This window comes from Callithrix jacchus, chromosome 20 (genome assembly GCF_049354715.1).
Source record: "Callithrix jacchus isolate 240 chromosome 20, calJac240_pri, whole genome shotgun sequence".
Lineage (NCBI taxonomy): Eukaryota > Metazoa > Chordata > Mammalia > Primates > Cebidae > Callithrix > Callithrix jacchus.
The window spans coordinates 32785725-32806072 of record NC_133521.1 but is presented as its reverse complement, the minus strand read 5'-3'; the positions used below and the strand labels follow the sequence as shown (position 1 = coordinate 32806072).

The 20348-nt window shown below is 40.4% G+C and overlaps 1 protein-coding gene across 2 annotated transcripts in view; it reads left to right on the top strand.

The window, feature by feature from the left end:
• The window catches only part of CFDP1 (craniofacial development protein 1), a 133130-nt gene that overhangs the window by 6619 nt on the left and 106163 nt on the right, over positions 1-20348 (top strand). For both annotated transcript variants that reach the window (XM_054248629.2, XM_002761154.4), the window contains exons 2-4: positions 7535-7652; positions 9339-9552; positions 10135-10262. In XM_054248629.2, coding sequence (XP_054104604.1) covers positions 7535-7652; positions 9339-9552; positions 10135-10262 — 460 coding nt within the window. The remainder of the gene's footprint in view (positions 1-7534; positions 7653-9338; positions 9553-10134; positions 10263-20348) is intronic.

Below are 20348 nucleotides of genomic sequence, written 5' to 3'. Positions count from 1 at the left end.
TAGTCTCTGTTTCCTCCAGGGTGATTTTTTTATTCACCCTGCATGCTTGTTTAGGGTTTTATTATGTAAGGGGCTTTCTCAGACTTCTGGTGATTTTTAGTTGGTTTGGCTCATATTTATGCTTGGGGCACTAAAAAGGTGATTGGAAGCTCTGAGTCTTTGGACAAGATTTGTTCCTTTTATGCCTACATTGTTTGCAGGGATGTTATTCTGCTTGTTACTCTCTTTTTTTTCTCATAGTAACTGCATGGAATTTGATCTGGAGTTTTGTATATATTATTTAAAATTTGCTTATCTCTTACTGTTGCAGGACTTTCCTTAGCTTAGCTAAAGACGGGATCTTGTCCCTATGGCCATGATAATTTAGGCTCGCAGACAATTTGAACCATGAGTAAAGCAGGGTTTTACTGGGTGAAAAGGGAAAAAAGGGGAGCAGGACTCCTTGTAAGGCCAGAGTTGCTGCCGCTATGCTTCCTGCCTAGCAGCTTTGAATCCCAGGTTCCACATAGAAAGAAGAGGGGCCAGGGGCCAGGCCCCTCCCTGCTGCAAACAGCAGAACCTCTGTGGCTCCACCCCAGTGCGCATTTCTCCCAGTCTGCAGGCTGGTTGGTTGGAGATTCTCTGGGGACCCCCCTCCCATATCGCTGTCTCATTACTGTTGAGATTAAGCATCTTTTAAAATGGTTAAGATCCAGAGCCATATTCATCTATTGTGTGAAGTGTCTACAACTTTTGCCTGTTTTTATGATGAAAACAGGCAAAAGTTTTCAAAACTAGTGTAGAGCTTTGTAGAAAATTAGAAAATGCAGACAGTTAAAGATAAAGTAATTACAGTCCAACTACCTAGAGACTATCAAGTGTCAGTCCCTTAGTGAATACTCACTCTGGTCTTTTTCTACACCCAAGTATAGATATTTGTATTTTTCCCTCAGCCTGCAATTGTATTTACTCATATCACTTTGCAGCTTGCTTTTTTCTGTGGACAATCTCTACCCATTTATTTTAGTAAATGTTCTGTCTTATATATGTATATATCATATTCAGATTTCCAAATTGTTGCAAAATGGCTACAGCTTGCGTGTCCAAATCACAGTTGAGTTCAAGACTATACATGTTATCCAGTTGTTCCATCCTTGAGTCTCTTTTAATCTAGCTTTGATCTAGCATACTCCCCTTGCCATAATGTCGTAGATTTCCTGAAAAGGTCAAGCCATGCGTCCTGAAGCATGTCTCATCGCTTGGATTTGTCTGCTTATTCACTCATAGCGTTGTTTTAGTTGTTCCTTTGTTCATGAGGTTCTCTGTAAATCAGAAGTTACATATAAATGCTTGATGGGTTCTAGTGAAATATTTCAGCTAGGATGCATTATTGACGGACATGTATTTTGTATTGCGTAACATCAGAGGACGCAATATCTGGTTGATAACTATAGTGGTGACTACTAAATCAGGGTAGTGACAGTGATCCGTCTGTTATTATATACTTGTTTTTTCCTTTGGAACTTGTAGAACTGGAAAGTATTCCATGTGACAGTATATTTAACGGTTAAAAGTTAAATCACTTTTTATTTTTTTTAGATGGAGGTCTCACTAAAACAGCCTGGTGTTCAGGCTGGGCTCAAATTCCTCAGCTCAAGCAAGCCTCTCAAGTAGCTGAGACTACAGGTGCATGCCACGGCACCTGTTACCGGAAAGGTGGTCCAGATCCAGACCCCAAGAGAGGGCACTTGGATCACAAACAAGAAAGAATTCGAGGGGAATACATACAGTAAAGTAAAAGCAAGTTTATTAAGAAAGTAGAGGAATAAAGAATGTCTGCCTCATAGAGCAGACCCAAGGCTGCTGGTTGCCTATTTTTATGGTTATTTCTTGATTATATGCCAAACAAGGGGTGGATTATTCATGCCTCCCCTTTTCAGACCATTTAGATTAACTTCCTAATGTTGCTATGGCACTTGTAAGCTGTCATGGCACTGATGAGTGACCAGAGGTCTCTCTCATTGCCATCTTGGTTTTGGTGAGTTTTAGCCGGCTTCTTTACTGCAGCGTGTTTTATCAGCAAGGTCTTTATGACCTGTGTCTTGTGCCAACCTTCTGTGTTATCCTGTGACTTAGAATGCCTTAATCTCCTGGGAATGCATCCCAGTAGGTTTCAGCCTCATTTTACCCAGCCACTATTCACGATGCAGTTGCTCTGGTACAAACGCCTCTGACACACCCAGCTTCTTAATTTGCTTTTTGACATTACTCGGTAACCCCTGCCTAAACTCCTACTGTCAGAGTTTGAGTAGTAATGTTTTTCTGATTCTGTGGTTCTTTTATACTTATTAGTTGATGTTTTTCTGTAAAGTGTAGCTTTCCCTCATCAAATGGAACAGTATAAATGTTGAATTCTTTTCACTTAATTACAGTTTTGAAAATAGGTAGTAATTTTAAATAGCAGTCTAAAATGGTACAGATTTGTTTTCTGTCTTTGAATATCATGACGGGCTTCCAGATTTTTTTTTTTTTTTTTAATTGAGATGGAGTCTCGCTCTGTCACCAGGCTGGAGTGCAGTGGTGCAGTCTTAGCTCACTGCAGCCTCCACCTCCCTGGTTCAAACGATTCTCCTGCCTCAGCCTCCTGAGTAGTTGGGACCACAGGTGTGTGCCACCACACCAAGCTAATTTTTGTATTTTTAGTAGAGACGGGGTTTCACCATGTTGGCCAGGATGTTCTCTATCTTTTGACCTCATGATCCACCCGCCTTGACCTCCCAAAGTGTTGGGCTTACAGGCATGAACCACCACTCCCTGCCAATTTCTTTGACTTTATAGTTGTGTTACTTCTCTTATTCTGAAGATTTAGATTCCTAATATGATTAACTTAATTACTTGCTTTAACCTATGACTTAAAGGAAATAGTTTGAAAATACCAACGTTAATGTTACTACAAGAGTAGAACTTTTTTTTTTTGTCTTTGGAAAGCATCTTGATGAAGATGTATAGTCAGAATACTGTTTTTAAAGTCTTGGGAATAAATCTTTTGTTAATGTGGTTATGTTTTCATTTTGGTATACAGCGTGTTTTCAAATGGTAGACAGCTATTTATTCAAACTTTTGAATTTAAGGGATTTTCAAAGTTCTGTAGAGAGAGAACCATAGTGAACTCTTGCTTCTGCCTTGTTTTATTCTGACCCTTAAAAGACCTGTTTTCATTAGTTTCTTGTTTATCCTTCCAGTGTCGCTTTTTCTATATACAAATATAATGTAAGCATATTCTTAATTCTGTTTCCTCATCGAAAGCTGGCATATTTCATATACTGTTCTTTTGCTTTTCCCTTCCTTTTTATCTCTTTAATTTAAGAGTGTTTTTAGGGCCCAACGTGGTGGCCCCTGCCTGTAATCCCAGCACTTTGGGAGGCTGAGGCTGGTGGATCACCTGAGGTCAGGAGTTTGAGACCAGCCTGGCCAACATGGTGAAGCCCCCTCTCTACTAAAAATACAAAAATTAGCCAGATGTGGTGGCATGTGCCTGTAATCCCAGCTACTCAGGAGGCTGAGGCAGGAGAATCACTGGAACCCAGGAGGTGTAGAGGTTGCGATCAGCTGAGATCGCGCCACTGCACTCCAGCATGGACGACAGAAAGAGACTCTGTCTCGAAAAAAAAAAAAAAAATTAAATAATTATATCTGGATGGTAAATACATAGAAATTCTACACATGCCATTGTAATGACTATATCATGTTCCATTATTTAGATGTACCATAGTCTTTTCAGCCATTACTTACTGTGAGACAACTTGCACTATTTCTAATTTTTTGTTATTACAAATAGTGCGCAGTGAATAACCTGTTACATATTCTAGGATAGAAAAGTGAGATTGCTGGATAGAAAGGTAAATACATTTGAGTTTCTTTGTATTTTGGGGTGGTTTTTGCTTTCGTTTTTGAGACAGGGTCTTACTCTCTTGCCCAGGCTGGAATGCAATAGAGCGTTCATGGCTCACTTCAGCCTTGACCTCCTGGGCTCAAGTGATCCTTCCACCTCAACCTCATGAGCCACTGTGTCTGGCCCTGAGTTTTTCTTTATCTTTCTTTTCTTTCTTTCTTTTTTTTTTTTTTTTTTGAGAGAGAGTCTCGCTCTTTAACCCAGTTGGAGTGCAGTGACGTGATCTTGGCTCACTGCAACCTCTGCTGCCCAGGTTCAAGGAATTCTCCTGCCTCAGCCTCCCAATAGCTGGGATTATAGGTGCGTGCTACCATGCCTGGCTAATTTTTTGTATTTTTAGTAGAGATGGGGTTTCACTGTGTTGGCCAGGCTGGTTTTGAACTCTCGACCTCATGGTCCGCCCACCTCGGCCTCCCAAAGTGCTGAGATTACAGGCATGAGCCATTGCACCCAACCTTGTGGTAACGATTTTACCGGAGGTTCAGGAGGAAGCAGATTTACATTTGTGTGTTCGGACTTCCGTCTTAACCAGAAACTCACTGCTCTCATGAAACACTGTCACTTAGCCCTTGGGGTTTGGGATATCAGAAGGTTTCCATTTTGGATATTGATTGTTTCCACCTCAGCCTCAAATGCTTATTCTCCAGATTTTTACACAGCTGGCTCCTTCTCATCACCTTTAAAAATTTTTTTAATTTATGTATTTTTTTGTTTTTTTTGAGACAGGGTCTTGCTCTGTAACCCAGGCTGGAGTGCAATGGTGCGATCTCAGCTCACTGCAGGAAGCCTCCATCTCTGGGATTCACGCGATTCTCCCGCCTCAGTATCTCTGAAGTAACTGGGATTACAGTCACACGCCACCACACCTGGCTAATTCTTTTCGTATTTTTAATAGAGACAGGGTTTCACTGTGTTGGCCAGACTGTTCTCGAACTCCTGACCTCGTGATCTGCCCACCTCCATCTCCCAAAGTTCTGGGATTACAGGCATGAGCCACCATGCACAGCCTTTGTTTTTCTGAGTTATTTAAAAAATCTTATTTTTATTGCACAGATGCCACAGTTTCTCTTCTTTTTGAGGATATTAATTACAAAGTTTTTTTCCTTAAGTTTTTAGCGCATCCCCCTCCCCACTCCCTTTTTCTGCACTAATTTCGTTCCCTCTGAATTCCTTTCTGTTTATCTTGAATGTTGCCTTTCAAAGTGTTTGGTGGTCCTTGGTACATTATGAGTGTAGTATTTAAAAGCTCATTGGAGGCTGGGTACGGTGGCTCACATCTGGGGGACACACACATCACTTGAGATCAGGAGTTTAAGACCAGTCTGGCCAGCATGGTAAAACCCCATCTCTCCTAAAAATACAAAAATTAGCCGAGTGTGGTGGTGCATTCCTGTAATTCTAGCTACTTGGGAGGCTGAGGCAGGAGAATCGCTTGAACCTGGGAGGCAGAGGTTACAGTGAGCCGAGATTGTGCCACCACACTCCAGCCTGGGCAACGGAGTGAGTCTGCGTCTCAAGAAAGAGAGAGAGAGAGCGCGCGAGCGTGCGAGTGAGCGCGAGCAGATTGGATGTACAGGAGTATCAAAACAACACCATTTGTAATGACTCCAAACTGGAAACGACCTGGTTGTGCATCAGCAGTAGAATGAATAAACAAAGTGAGGCGTAGTCGTGCAATGAAATACTGCGTATTATTTAGGAATGAGAATGAAGAAACTATAGCTACATTGCAGCAATGTGGGTGATTCTCACTAACAGTGGTGAATAACAGAAGCCAGTCACGGAAGAGAACACGTTCCAGGCTTCTGTTTAAAGTTCAGCAGCAGGCAAAACTTCCCCATGGTGTTAGAAGTGAGGATCCTGGTTACCTTTGGGGTAGGGCAGTGGTTGGTGACTGGAAGGGAACACAAGGGGCCTTCTGGGATGCTGGTAATGTTGAGTTCCTTGAGCTGGGGCCCTGGTTATGCAAACCTGTGTTCACTGTGTGTCATTCCACTGAACAGTACATTAGATTTGTGTGCTTTTTGGTATGTACATTTCAAATGAAAGTATGAAGTAAAAGAAAAAGTAGTGGAATCTCTTTGTGGGCAAGATTGGTTTATTGACTGGTACCCACAGCGTTGTGGTCCGATATCGAAGCAACACTCTTTTGTTGGGGACCCCTGAATGTCAGTGTCTGAAGATGGTACATGGATGTGTTTGTTCTTTCAGTTATGTTTAACTGGAAGTCTTTAGGTTTCCTTTTAAACTTCTTTTATTGAGAAGACAGTTTTTTTTTTTTTGAGACAGAGTCTTACTCTGTCTTCAGGTTGGAGTACAGTGGCACGATCTTGGCTCACTGCAACCTCCCCCCGCTGAGTTCAAGCGATTTTCCTGCCTCAGCCTCCCAAGTAGCTGGGACTACAGGCGCGCATCACCACGCCCAACTAATTTTTGTAGTTTTAGTAAAGACGGGATTTCACCATGCTGGGCAGGATGGTCTCGATCTCTTGACTTCGTGATCCACCTGCCTCGGCCTCCCAAAGTGCTGGGATTACAGGTGTGAGCCACCATGTTCAGCCTAGAATTGGAATTTCTATTTATTCATTCATCATTCAGGGAATACTTAAAAATCAAGATAAACAGGGTTCATCTCCTCTTGGAGTATAGAGCATAGCAGAAATTACAAACATTAAATATAAGTGGGATGAGTTATGGAGGGAAGTAGGGACTGCCACGGAAGCCTAGGGTGTGAGCCACTGTGCCTGGCCAACAAAGTATTTTTTAAGTTAAATTTGAAAGATAGCTAATATGAGGTAGTGCATCAGTTTCTTCTTTGAGAAACACATTTCTTCAGTCATGTTTCTAGAAAAAAAAAAAGAAAAGCACATTGGAATTTCTTTTTTTTTTTTTTTTTTTGAGACTGTCTCTTTTTCAGAGACAGTCTTGCTCTGTTGCCAGACTGGAGTGCAGTGGTGGCGATTTCGGCTCACTGCAACCTCCGCCTCCTGGGTTCAAGCATTCTCCTGCCTCAGCCTCCAGAGTAGCTGGGACTACAGGTGTGCACCACATTAATATTATAAATCAATAATTATACAAATAATTATATGAATAATTTTTGTATTTTTAGTAGAGACGGGGTTTCACCTTGTTGGCCAAGATGGTCTCCATTTCTTGATCTTGTGATCGTCCTGCCTTGGCCTCCCAAAGTGCTGGGATTACAGGTGTGAGCCACCATGTTCAGCCTAGAATTGGAATTTCTATTTATTCATTCATCATTCAGGGAATACTTAAAAATCAAGATAAACAGGGTTCATCTCCTCTTGGAGTATAGAGCATAGCAGAAATTACAAACATTAAATATAAGTGGGATGAGTTATGGAGGGAAGTAGGGACTGCCACGGAAGCCTAGGGTAGGAGAACATAGTGTAGTCTTCAGGGGCAGAGAAGACTTCCCTAAGGAAATGATGTTTTGTTAGGTGAAGAACAGAAGAATAGGGGAAAATTCACTTTTTTCTTAATGAAAATATCTCATCTTGATGTGAAAGCTTTTATTAATAAAAATGTCTCATCTTTATGTGAAAACCTTTATTCCTGTCTGATCACCCTGTTATGTGATTTCAGGTGGAGAGTATAGTGAAGATGATGTAAATGAATTAGTGAAGGAAGATGAAGTGGATGGTGAAGAGCAGACACAGAAAACCAAAGGGAAAAAAAGAAAGGCCCAGAGCATTCCAGCCAGGTGATGCTGCCCTCAAGGCCCTTAGAAGTCAGGGCTACTGTCACAACCATCCTGATTGCTAAGATTGGTCTCCTGAGAGGCTTAATAAAGCCAGAGTTTCTAACACTTTTTTCTTTGAGGAAAACATTTGCTGTTATTTTACGATTAACTGCCTGGTCTCTGACAAGCTTTAAAAATTTTGAACTTTAATGTAAAAAAATATATATTTATAGGTAATATGTACATATGGTTAAAACAGAAAATCCAGTCCCTAAAAAAGGTGTTTGCCCTGTTCCTAGCCCTTGTTGCTTTGCCTCTGAAGAACTATATTACAGAGATAGTCTGTGCATGTGAAAGCATATATGTATATGTTTCCTATCCTTATTATTATTTTTTTTAGAAAAAAATATAAATAGTAGCATACTCAATTTCTCATTTTCATTTCTCTTTATTTCACATCTTGGAGAAGGCTCCATGGCAGTATCTCCTCCATTTCCTAGTATTATGTCAGTGAATAGGCCTTACTTTATTTAGGCTTTCCTGTGTCGAGATACAATGTTTAGATTGTATCTAGTCTTTACCGCAACTAACAAGACTGCAGGGAATAGTCTTTGTATGCGTGTGTACAAAGTATACATGAATACGTAACTGTATATAAAGTGTACCTGTATAAATATAGCTGTAAATGAAATGTTTAGAAGTAGAATTGTTTGATCTAAGGTTATATATGCAGTGAAATCCAAAAATATATAGATATTAGCAAATTGCCTCCCATGGGCCTCATATGGGTTGTGTTCCCAAGAAAAATTATGATAGTTCAAAAAAATGAAAATAAAATAAAAACAAAAAAGTATGATAATTCTGACAGCTCCTTCAACTCAGATAAGGACATCCTCCATAGAAGTCTTTTACCTCACTTGAGTGTTTCTGTCTTCCTGGGCATTGAGGCAAAAAACAGGTTATCATTTATGAAAAAAAAATAATTGTAGCTATTAGATTGATTCACGTAGAGTCAAAATAGTCTAAGAAGCAATTTACCTTACAAGTTTTTTTGTCCTTGAATTTTTCTTTTTTTTTTTTTGAGATGGAGTTTCACTCTTGTTACCCAGGCTGGAGTGCAATGGCGTGATCTCAGCTCACCGCAGCCTCCGCCCCCTGGGTTCAGGCAGTTCTCCTGCCTCAGGTCCTTGAATTTTTCTATATTCCAGCTCCCATTTCTTCAAAAAGTGGAAAGAAACACTGATTTTTTTTTTTTCCTGAGAACTCTTGGAAGAAATAGTGCAAATAAAGTTGAGGCTCTTCTCAGTAGAACTTGTTCTACAAATTGAATAGCTTCAAAAAGTCAGCAATATCTGGCACAAATAATATGTTCTTAGGGTATTCTTTCTGGGCAGATTAAGTCTGTGATTGGGTGATTTCGGATGTTTCTTTGTGAAAACAGCTGGTCCTGATTTAGAAGGAGAACACTATACTTTGATTTTAAGTGACTGGAGAAAATGTTAGCAGTAAGAGCTCCATTCTTTCTTTTTTTTCTTCTACAGAATTTCAGCTTCCCTCTTCTACTCCCTTCATTGTATTATCAGTATTTCCAGATTTTAAAATGTTCTCTGGTTTACAAGATTTTGTTTAGAGTCCGGGGAGGGATAACTGAAATCATTTTGTGTTGTCTGTCTTGTCTTTCTCTTCCTTGTGACTGCTGGTGATTAGGAAGAAAAGACCAGGGGCCCTCTCATTCGCAGAGGAGGAGGATGCCGATTCAGAATCTGAGGGAAGCAGTAGTGAGGAAGGAGATGAAGCTGCAGAGCAGGATAAAGGCACTGGATCAGAGGATGCAAGGAAAAAGAAGGCGGATGAACTCTGGGCCAGCTTCCTCAATGATGTGGGACCAAAATCAAAAGTGTCACCAAGTACACAAGTTAAGGTAAGTTGAGAGATTAATGAGATGAATGCCTCTCCGGAAATACCCTGCGTTACTGAGATTGAAGCCTGCAGAAATCAATCAGATGCCTTCTGCTAACCATTCTACTAAGTGAAAAACAAAGCATTTCCTATGGTAGGAGAATAAGCTGCTCTAATCAAATAAATTCGAATAGGCCTTTAACTGGTTAGAGATGAAACATTTAAGAGTGGCTATGGGTTGGGTGCGGTGGCAAAAACCTGCAGTCCCAGCACTTTGTGAGGCCGAGGCGGGTGGATCACTTGAGGTCAGGAGTTTGAGACCAGCCTCACCAACATGACAAAACCCTGTCTCTACTAAAAATACAAAAATTAGCTGGGTGTGATGGTGGGTGCCTTAAATCCCAGCTACTTGGGACTCTGAGGCAAGGGGAATCACTTGAACCTGGGCAGTGGAGAGGGTGCAGTGAGCCAAGATTGTGCCACTGCACTCCAGCCTGGGTGACAGAGTGAGACAGTGTCTCACAAAAAAAAAAAAAGGGGTAGCTATAAACACTATGGTTCATCCTTTGGTAAAACTGATTACATTTCTTGTTTTTTTTCATAGAAAGGAGAGGAGACTGAAGAGACAAGTTCAAGTAAATTGTTGGTGAAAGCAGAAGAGCTAGAGAAACCTAAAGAAACAGAAAAAGTTAAAATTACCAAGGTGTTTGATTTTGCTGGTGAAGAAGTAAGGTAAGAGAAACTTCACAAACTTTGAAACTAGTGTTTTTAAAAAAGAGCATCTCTAACTGGTGTTAGCCATCTATCCTCATTCCAATCCATCATAATATTTTGGGAGAGTTGTATTTGAACTCAAGGAAAACTGGCTGTATAAATTATCAGGGAGCATGAGAAAGGTCCTTTCACGTATAGCAATGGAGTTTTTGAGCTTTATGAAGTGGTCAGCTGAACAGAAGCAAGGAAATACAAGATTAAGTATTTAACTTATATAAACATGGCTCATTGCCATGTTTTATGACTTTTGGTAAGTGGTGTCTCCCTTTTTTACTCTTCTTGACTGAAATATGAGCCCCAGTGAAGTCTCTAACATCAGATAAGAATTGAAAATACAAGGAGAGAAATTTGGTTTCAATATTATTTTCTTACCTTAACAATATTTTTCTGATTGATTAATACGGTTTATTTACCATAGGTTGAGTAGAGGCTTAATTCTATGACCAGTTTAGCCTCCTAGCTGTTAGGTAAGAGCCACATGCCTGTAATTTCCCCTCCCACATTTATTTCATTTTTATTATGTGAAAACAGCAGATTTGTAATTTAGAGCTAAATGAGAACAGATGAATACCAATCAATAATTTCATAGGTGGTCACATTGATTTTCATTGGCAGTAATTAATTAGACCTGTAGGCTCTCTGAAAATACAATTTTCCCTAAAATAGTTATTCTTTAAAATAATGTTTTCAACAGTTATTTTATCTCGCGAAGATACATTTAGGAAAAATAAAATTGGCATTATCGGTGTTTTGTTTTGTTTCGTTTTTGTTTTTGTTTTCTTTTCTGAGAAATGGTCTTGCTGTGCTGCCTGGGCTGGTCTTGAACACCTGCGCTCAAGCGACCCTCCAGCCTCAGCCTCCTAAGTAACTGGAACTGCAGGGATGTACTACTCTGCCTGGCCATCGTCACTTGTATTTTCTTTTTTCTTTTTTTTTTTTTTTTTTTATGGTTTGGTTCCAATGCACATCTTCACTTTTATAAATGGTATGGAACAAAACTTTTTATTATTACAAATTTCTCCCTAGCTTTTTCTTCTGAATAATGTCACACTTACAGAAATGTTGCAAGAATAGTATTACAACAAACACCCACAAACCTGTCATCCAGATCTGTCACTGGTTAATGTAATGGCGCTCTCTCACCATCTATATCTGGATTTTTCTTTTGTTTTGGCCGAACCATTTGAGAATTATTTGTAGACATTGTGACACATCAGCCTTTAATACTTTAGCACACGTCTCCTAAGACCAAGGGCATTCTGCTTTGTAACACAATATAACTCTCATATTCAATAAAGTTAACATTAGAACAGATTACTATCTGTAGTGAAGGACCCTGACTTAAAATTTTCAATCTATTGCAGATCAGTACTCTTCTAAAAGGACAATAAAAAGGAATTACTAGAAAGATAAATTGAAAAGATAACTAAATTTTTACTCAGATTCAACAGATACCCGGCCGCCTCTCTGCTTGGCTGCAGGCTTAGGTGGTAGCACGAGAGCACCGCCAGTGCGTAACTGGAGCCGCCTGCCCCCTCCAAGGGTGGGCCTTTTAACCTCTTTTGGCAGGGCTGGGGGGAAAAAAGATTTAATAGACATAACATTACATTTCCGTGCATGTGGTTAAAATGAGCCAAAGACAGGAAAAAGGAAAGAATTATGTAACTATAAAGGCTGTTCATTGAAAGTGTTAATATACAGGGAATCCTTGTTACCTTTTATTTTGTTATTAAAACAAAATACTGGCCTGGTGCAGTGGCTCATGCCTGTAATCCCAGCAGTTTGGGAGGCCAAGGCAGGCAAATCATTTGAGGTCAGGAGTTCAAGACCAGCCTGGCCAACATGGCGAAACGCCCTCTCTACTAAAAATACAAAAAGTAGCCAGGTGTGGTGGTGCACATCTGTAATCCCAGCTACTCAGGAGGCTAAGGGAGGAGAATCCATTGAACCCAGTAGGCAGAGGTTGCAGCGAGCTGAGATCACCTGGCTGACAGAGCGAGACTGTCTCAAAACAAATGAACAAACAAAAGCTGAGTAAATTATTAAATGTCAGACACACACTTCGAATAAACACGGTTTATATATATATACTTATATATGTTTATACACTTACATACATGTGTATATATATACTTATATATACACTTACATATGTGTATATACTTATATACTATATCTCTATACTTACATATATACTTATGTGTATCTACTTATACATACACATATATTTATATTCTTATGTATATACACACATATATATATATACTTACATATATATGTGTGTGTGTGTATATATATATATGTATATACATATATATATATATATATATATTTTTTTTTTTTTGACACGGAATCTTGCTCTTTTGCCCAGGCTAGAGTGTAGTAGTGTGATCTCAGCTCACTGCAACCTCTGCCTCCCAAGTTCAAGTGATTCTCCTGCCTCAGCCTCCAGAGTAGCTGGGATTACAGACTCCTGCCACCACCTCCAGCAAATTTTTTAATTTTTAATGTGACAGGGTTTCACCATCTTGCCCAGGCTGGTCTTGAACTCCTGACCTCATGATCCACCTGACTCTGCCTCCCATAGTGCTGGGATTACAGGCGTGAGCCACCTCATCTGGCCTACTGTCTAGATTAATATTTAAAGTTTTTATTGTGACGAAAGAGCTTATCTCTTATTAAACTAAGTTGTATTGATGACTACACTCCTCCTGGGAGATAAGGTATATGTAAATCATTTCTGTATTGGTTTTCTACTTCCTTCCATCCATCCTTCTGTCTTTCACACAGATTTTTTTTTTAACATGGGATCTACCAGGTTGTAACACAGAGATATTTTCAAGGGATCAGAAGTATAAACTTTAAAATAGTTTCATTAAGTTCAGGGTTTTCTTTTTTTGCCTTTATCCAGATAAATGTAAAAAATGTACTGTATTGACCAGGCGTGGTGGCTCACACCTGTAATCCCAGCACTTTGGGAGGCCAAGGCGGGGAGATCACTTGATGCTGGGAGTTCAAGACCATGCCTGACCAACATGGAGAATCCTTGTCTCTACTAGAAATGCAAAATTAGCTGGGCGTGGTGGCACATGCCTGTTATTCCAGCTACTTGGAGGCTGAGGCAGGAGAATTGCTTGAACCTGGGAGGCAGAGGTTGTAGTGAGCCGAGATCACACCATTGCACTATAGCCTGGGCAACAAGAGCGAAACTCCGTCTCAAAAAAATTAAAAAATATACTGTGTTTTCTTTCTTTCCTTTCTCTTTTTTTCTTTCTTTCTTTCTTTTCTTTCTTTCTTCTCTTTCTTTTTTTGTGAGACAGAATCTCTCTGTCACCCAGGCTGGAGTGCAGTGGCACCATCTCAGCTCACTCCAGCCTCAGCCTCCAGTGCTCAAGTCATTCTCCCACCTCAGCCTCCTGAGTGGGTGGGACTATAGGCATATACCACCATGCTTGGCTAATTTTTGTATTTTTTGTAGAGATGGGTTTCACCATTTTGCCTATGCTGATATCAAACTTCTGGGCTGAAGTGATCCTCCCGCTTTGGCCTACCAAAGTACTTGGATTGTATGTGTGATCTACCACCTACTGCCTGTGATACTGTGTTTGCAAAGTTTATATTAAATGTTTCAGTAGTAGCCATTTTCAATAATTTATCCAGTCAAGTTATAATTAAATTTGTTATATTTCAGTGAAAGAAAAGGAATTCTGGATGCCCATATTTTCTATACATGAATTTTTTTTTTTTTTTTTTTTTTTTGAGAAAGGGTCTTGCTCTGTCATTCACACTATCCTCAACCTATGAGGCTGGAGTGATTTCCCCCAACCTCAGCCTCCTGAGGAACTGGGGTTACAGACATTTGCTACCATGTCCAGCTAGTTTTTTAAAAATTTTTTGTAGCGATGGGGTCTCACTGTGTTGCTGAGGTTGCTCTTGAACTCCTGGGCTCAAGTGGTCCTGCTACCTTGGCCCCCCAGAGTGCTGGAGTTAAAGGCATGAGCCGCCATACCCAGCCATGCATGAATATTCTTTTCATAGAAAAAACAATTCAAAACATTCTATGAAAACATGTTAATTTGTAGAAACACTATTTTTCTGGGCTTCTATCTTTCATTTTTACCCTTATAATTTATTTGCCTCTGAAAACTGTGTTGAATTGCTTTCTTGCCTGGAAGTACTGGGATTGTTTTGTTTTTTAGAGACAGGAGCTATCTCACCCTGTCACCTAGGTTGGATGCAATTCAAAACCATTGCATTTGGTTTTTTGTTTTGTTTTGTTTTGTTTTGTGCCAACCTGGGCTCAAGTGATTCTCCTGCCTTAGTCTCCTGAAGTGCTGAGATTACAGGCATGAGCCACTGTACCTGGCCTATTTTGGTTTTTTTTGTAGAGATGAGGTCTTGCTGTGTTGTCCAAGATGGTCTCCACCTCTTGTCCTTAAGTGATCTTCCTGCTTTGGCCTCGCAATGTCATGGGATTACAGGTGTGAGCCATGATGCCTGGCCATCGGCATAATTTTTTTTTTCTTTTTGAGATAGGATTTTGCTCTGTCACTCAGGTTGGAGTACAGTGGCGCAATTTTGACTTCTCGTAATCTGTGCCTCCTGGGCTCAAGCAGTCGTCTCACCTCAGCCTCCTGAGTAGCTAGGACTACAGATGCGCACCAGTACGTCTGGCTAATTTTTTTTTTTTTAATGGAGTCTCACTCTGTCGCCCAGGCTGGAGTGCAGTGGTGCAATCTCAGCTCACTGCAGCTCCACCTCCCGGGTTCAAGCAATTCTCCTGCCTCAGCCTTGCATGTAGCTGGACTACATTTGCACAGTATCATGCCCGCTAAATGTTTTTGTATTTTTAGTAGAGATGAGCTTTCACCATGTTGGTCAGCCTGGTCTGTAACTCCAGACCTCAAATGATCTTCCCACCTCAGCCTCCCAAAGTGCCAGGATTACAGGCATGAGCCACCAGGTCTGGCCTGTTGTGTTTTTTGTAGAGATGGTGTACCCAGGCTGGTCTAAAGCTCCTGGGCTCAAGCAGTATGCCTGCCTCCGCCTCCCAAAGTATTGGGATTACAGGTATGAGTCGCCACCCTGGCACCTGTATAAATTTAAAAAATTACAGTTGATTAACAATTAAAATGATTGTAAAAATAAGTTATAAAAATAAATGCTTACATTTTATATTTTTGAACTTTAGTTGACAAAATAATTCTTAAATATCATGCACATTGTAATGTCCTACTGCATGTGACCAATAAACAATTCATATCACATGTGACTTACCTTGTAAATTTGACACAACTGAATTTATACTCTGTTTAATGTAAAGGCGCACTGCTCATTTCTTGAGTATGTGACATTGTCAGATTGCTGTACAAGTTTCTAAGTACTCACTGTGTCCGTGCCCATCTTGTCTTGGACCAATAACAGGTAGTTTTGCAGTCAGAACTTGAATATACATAACTGTATACAGAACTATATACAAATGATTCCATTTAGTTTTTCCTTCAGTTATTCCAGTAGTGTTCTTTATAGCTGTATTTCTTGTTCAAAGATCAAATCCAAGATGAAAACTGCAATTGGTTTTTTTGTTGTTTTTGCATTTGGTTTTTTGTTTTGTTTTGTTTTTTTGAGACGGAGTTTCGCTCTTGTTACCCAGGCTGGAGTGCAATGGCGCGATCTCGGCTCACCGCAACCTCCGCCTCCTGGGTTCAGGCAATTCTCCTGCCTCAGCCTCCTGAGTAGCTGGGACTATAGGCACGCGCCACCGTGCCCAGCTAATTTTTGTATTTTTAGTAGAGATGGTGTTTCACCTTGTTGACCAGGATGGTCTCAATCTCTTGACCTCATGATCCACCCGCCTCGGCCTGCATTTGGTCTTTTTAAACTCCTTATACTTTGAACTGTTTTTCGTGCCTTTTCTGTATTCACAGCATGCCTTTTTTTTTTTTTTTTGAGACAGAGTTTCACTCTTGTTGTCCAGGCTGGAGTGCAGTGATGTAATCTTGGCTCACCACAACCTCCGCCTCCCAGGTTCAAGCAATTCTCCTGCCTCAGCCTCCCAAGTAGCTGGGATTACAGGCATGTGCCACCATGCCCAGCTAATTTTTTTGTATTTTTAGTAGAGACAGGGTTTCTCCATATTGGTCAGCCTGGTCTTGAACTCCAGACCTTGCCCAGGCTAAAGTGCAGTGGTGTGATCTCAGCTGACTGCAGCCTCCGCCTACTGGGTTCAAGAGATTCTTCCTGCCTCAGCCTCTTGAGTAGCTGGGATTGCAGGCGGTGTCACCACACCCGGCTAATTTTTGTATTTTTAGTACAGATGGTGTTTCACCATGTTGGTCAGGCTGGTCTCAAACTCTTGACCTTGTGGTCCACCTGCCTTGGCCTCCTAAAGTGTTGGTGTTATTGTCATGAGCCACCGCATCTGGCAGCTTTTTTTAAAGAGTCCAGTCCTGTTGTATAATGTCTCTCAGTTTGGATTGTTGCATTGTTTATGATGAGCTTCAGATTAGTTATGTTAGAAATACTGCACTGAGAATGCTTCTCATCCATCAGGAGACTCAACATTGAAGGGGATAAGTTAGGCCACCAGTAAGACAGTATCTTCCAGAATTCTTCATTGTAAGGCAGTACCCTTTTCCTTGGTAATTAGTTGTTTTTAGGATCCATAAATAATAACAGATAATAGATAATAAATTTTGTTATATAATAAAATATATAAAATAACATTTTATAATAAATAATAATTATTATTATTCATTTGAGACAAGGGCTTATTCTGTTGCCCAGCTGGAGTGCAGTGGTGTGATCTGGGCTCACTGCAGCTTCCACCTCCCGGATTCAAGCAATTCTGCCTCAGCCTTCTGAGTAGCTGGAATTACAGGCATCTGCTGCCACACCCAGCAAAGTTTTGTAGTTTTACTAGAGATGAGGTTTCACCACGTTGGCCAGGCTGGTCTTGAACTCTAGGCCTCAGGTGATTCACCTGCCTCGGCTTCCCAAAGTGCTGGGATTATAGGCTTGAGCCATGGCGCCTGGCCCCATAAATACATATTGATGATATGAATTAATAATGTATTTTACTGCCTGAAGTCATTCTGGAAGCTGTTGAGTTGTCCAGTAGGGATCCAACAGAACACCTTTAAATAGTTTGAAAGCCTTACAAAAATAATATAGAACGTATAAATTTTGAAGTTAAGCCTTTTTTTGGCTTGAATTATTTTCTATGTGTTGTGTAGGGTATCTGAGAAACATTTATTTATAACTTCACCAGTGGCCCTCACATAGTGTGTACAAAAAGCTGGTGAGTAACTGTTGTAAGAAGTCATGAGGCTGGGTGCAACAGTTTGGGAGGCTGAGGTGGAAGGATTGCTTGAGCCCATGAGTTGAAGACTAGCCTGGGCAACATGGAGAAACTCCATTTCTACACAAAATACAAAAATTAGCCAGTAATGGTGGTGTGTGTCTGTAGTCTCAGCTACTCGGGAGGCTAAAGTAGGAGGATCCCTTGAGACCAGGAGGCAGAGGTTGCTGTGTGCCAAGATCACCGCACGGCATTCTAGCCTGGATGACAGAGTGAGACCCTGTGTCAAAAAAAAAAAAAAGTCATACATTTTCAGTCAAATTAAATGTTATGGGCTTGTTAATAAATACTAATATAGTTAGTTGTCTGCCACAAATTTCCTATTTCATTTTTGCAAACAAGTGGATGGAAATTTTAAATGTAGTGCCTGATGAGTATTCAGGGAGTCTGCTGTTTTCACAATTCGTCAGAAGAGGGCAGCACCATGTCTATAAAAAATAAAGAAATGAGAATGGAAGCACTTTTTTGTAGAAATCACATACTGTCACATTTTGTATTTCAAAAATGATGCATGCTTATTACTTTAAAAAATAATACATTACAGAGATATATAACATGAAAAGTCAAAGTTCTGTAACTTCCTTCCCCTAAAGAAAATACAACCCCTGTTAGTAGTAGGCATGTTGGCAGGATTTTTTTTTAACTTAAATTATTTATACTTAAATTTAGGTATTATAAGGAATTCTTATGAGGGCACTTAGGATATCTGAATTTTCATTGATAACCAGGTACAAATTTAGGTATGGATTTGAGCATATCTTCTAATTTTTTCGTGTCATTCTCCTTTTCTTTTTGTCTCTATAAAAGTTAAGAGCATTCCTACATCTTTAAGAAAGGTGAGAAAAGAGCTGGTGGACAGGAGGGAGTCTGTAGGTCTAAGTGTAGGGCAGTGTTGTACTAAGTTAGTCTTGGCTTTTCTAACCGTATTTTAATGTGAAATTCTGGGCTTTGGTCGTTTTGTTTTTGTCCCCACTTGAAAAATATTTAGCTTATTAACCCAGGGGGATGGGGGAATATAGTATTTTGTATTCTGCCCTATCACATAACCAGCTGAGCCGTTTAGTTCAGACTTTCCTAAATGATTCACCTTTTGGAAAAAACCAATCACGGAAAGTTTTGCCCAAATAAAGACTTACAGGAAGTTCTGAGTAAGTGAAAATAAAGTTAAAATGGAATTTCTGCTGAGAACACTTGAATTAACTATTGCTAATAATAGGCCTTTTCCTGTCAGTGTTCCCTCTTGTGCTTTAGATGTGGTCTATAATTTAACTGTTTTCCTGCTTGAAGATATTTTGATAGTGGAATCCGTTACTGCTTGTTGAAAGTGGAGTTCTTCTAGGCATACTGTCAGTGAAGAGTAATCTGCTAGTATTACTTTGTGTCAGTTTTAACGTTCCTGAGATAAATATACCAGTGTTTCTTAGTAAATATGGGTAGGAGTTTGGCACTAAGAAATTATGAGAGGTACTCCCACAGTTAATACTTCTGTGCTGCTTTTACGGCACTTACTATGTATCATGTATTACCATGACTTGCTTTCATGGTTGGCTGTTCTGCTGAACTGTGAGCTCCTTGAGAACAAAGGTCATGCCGTATTTTTTTTTACATGTTTGACATCTAACTGTGGTTGGATCTAGGTTGCTTTTCAGAAAATGTTGTCTTAATTGTCTTGGGTGACTCAAGGTGTGTCATTCCTATAAAGGTGGTAAAAAAACAAAACCAAACATATATTACATGGAGACCTTATTATTTGGGCCATTTGATCTTTGTCTTCTCTATCACCAACATTCTGATACTTCACAGTGATTTGCCTTGATGTGAACGTTTTAATTTCTTTTTTTTTTTGTTTTGAGATGGAGTTTCGCTGTTGTTACCCAGGCTGGAGTGCAATGGCACGATCTCAGCTCACCGCAACCTCTGCCTTCTGGGTTCAAGCAATTCTCCTGCCTCAGCCTCCCGAGTAGCTGTGATTACAGGCGCGCGCCACCATGCCAAGCTAATTTTTGTATTTTTAGTAGAGATGGGGTTTCACAATGTTGACCAGGATGGTCTCGATCTCTTGACCTCGTGATTCACCTGCCTCGGTCTCCCAAAGTGCTGGGATTATAGGCCTGAGCCACCGCGCCCAGCCTATCTTCTGTTTTTATGGAATTCATTTTAGTAGAATTGATATGACAGGCCAGGCTATGCTGGGTTAACAAACTCAGCAACTCAGTAGCATAATACAGTACATTGCTTCTTACTGGTGTGAAGTGCAGTGTGAGCTGGGTAGCACTGCATCTTGCGACTCAGTTGTCCAGAACACCTAGGCTGCAGGGTTGCTGTGGCAAAGGAAGAGTGAATACATAGATTTTCATGTAATTCCTCTGTTTTCAGAATGGACTTCAGCCATGCCTTTAATGAGTCTGGAACGTCTGTGGTTTTCGTTTCTCCGGAGTAATGGCTTCTGCTGGATTGGGGATGGCGTAGGGCAGTAGCCTGTGGTATCAGGCGCTGCTGAAGGGGATCTGGGACCTAGTTGCTCCTGAGGCAGAATTCCAACTGGTTTTAGCCCTACTTCTTTCCTCTGCCTTGAAAGGTTCTGGTATCTCAATTTAGTGAGCCCTTCTAGGATACTGTAGTACACATTGGCTTGCCTGTTTTTGGCCATTCCATATGGCTATAGGCTTAGGAGATCAGAAAAA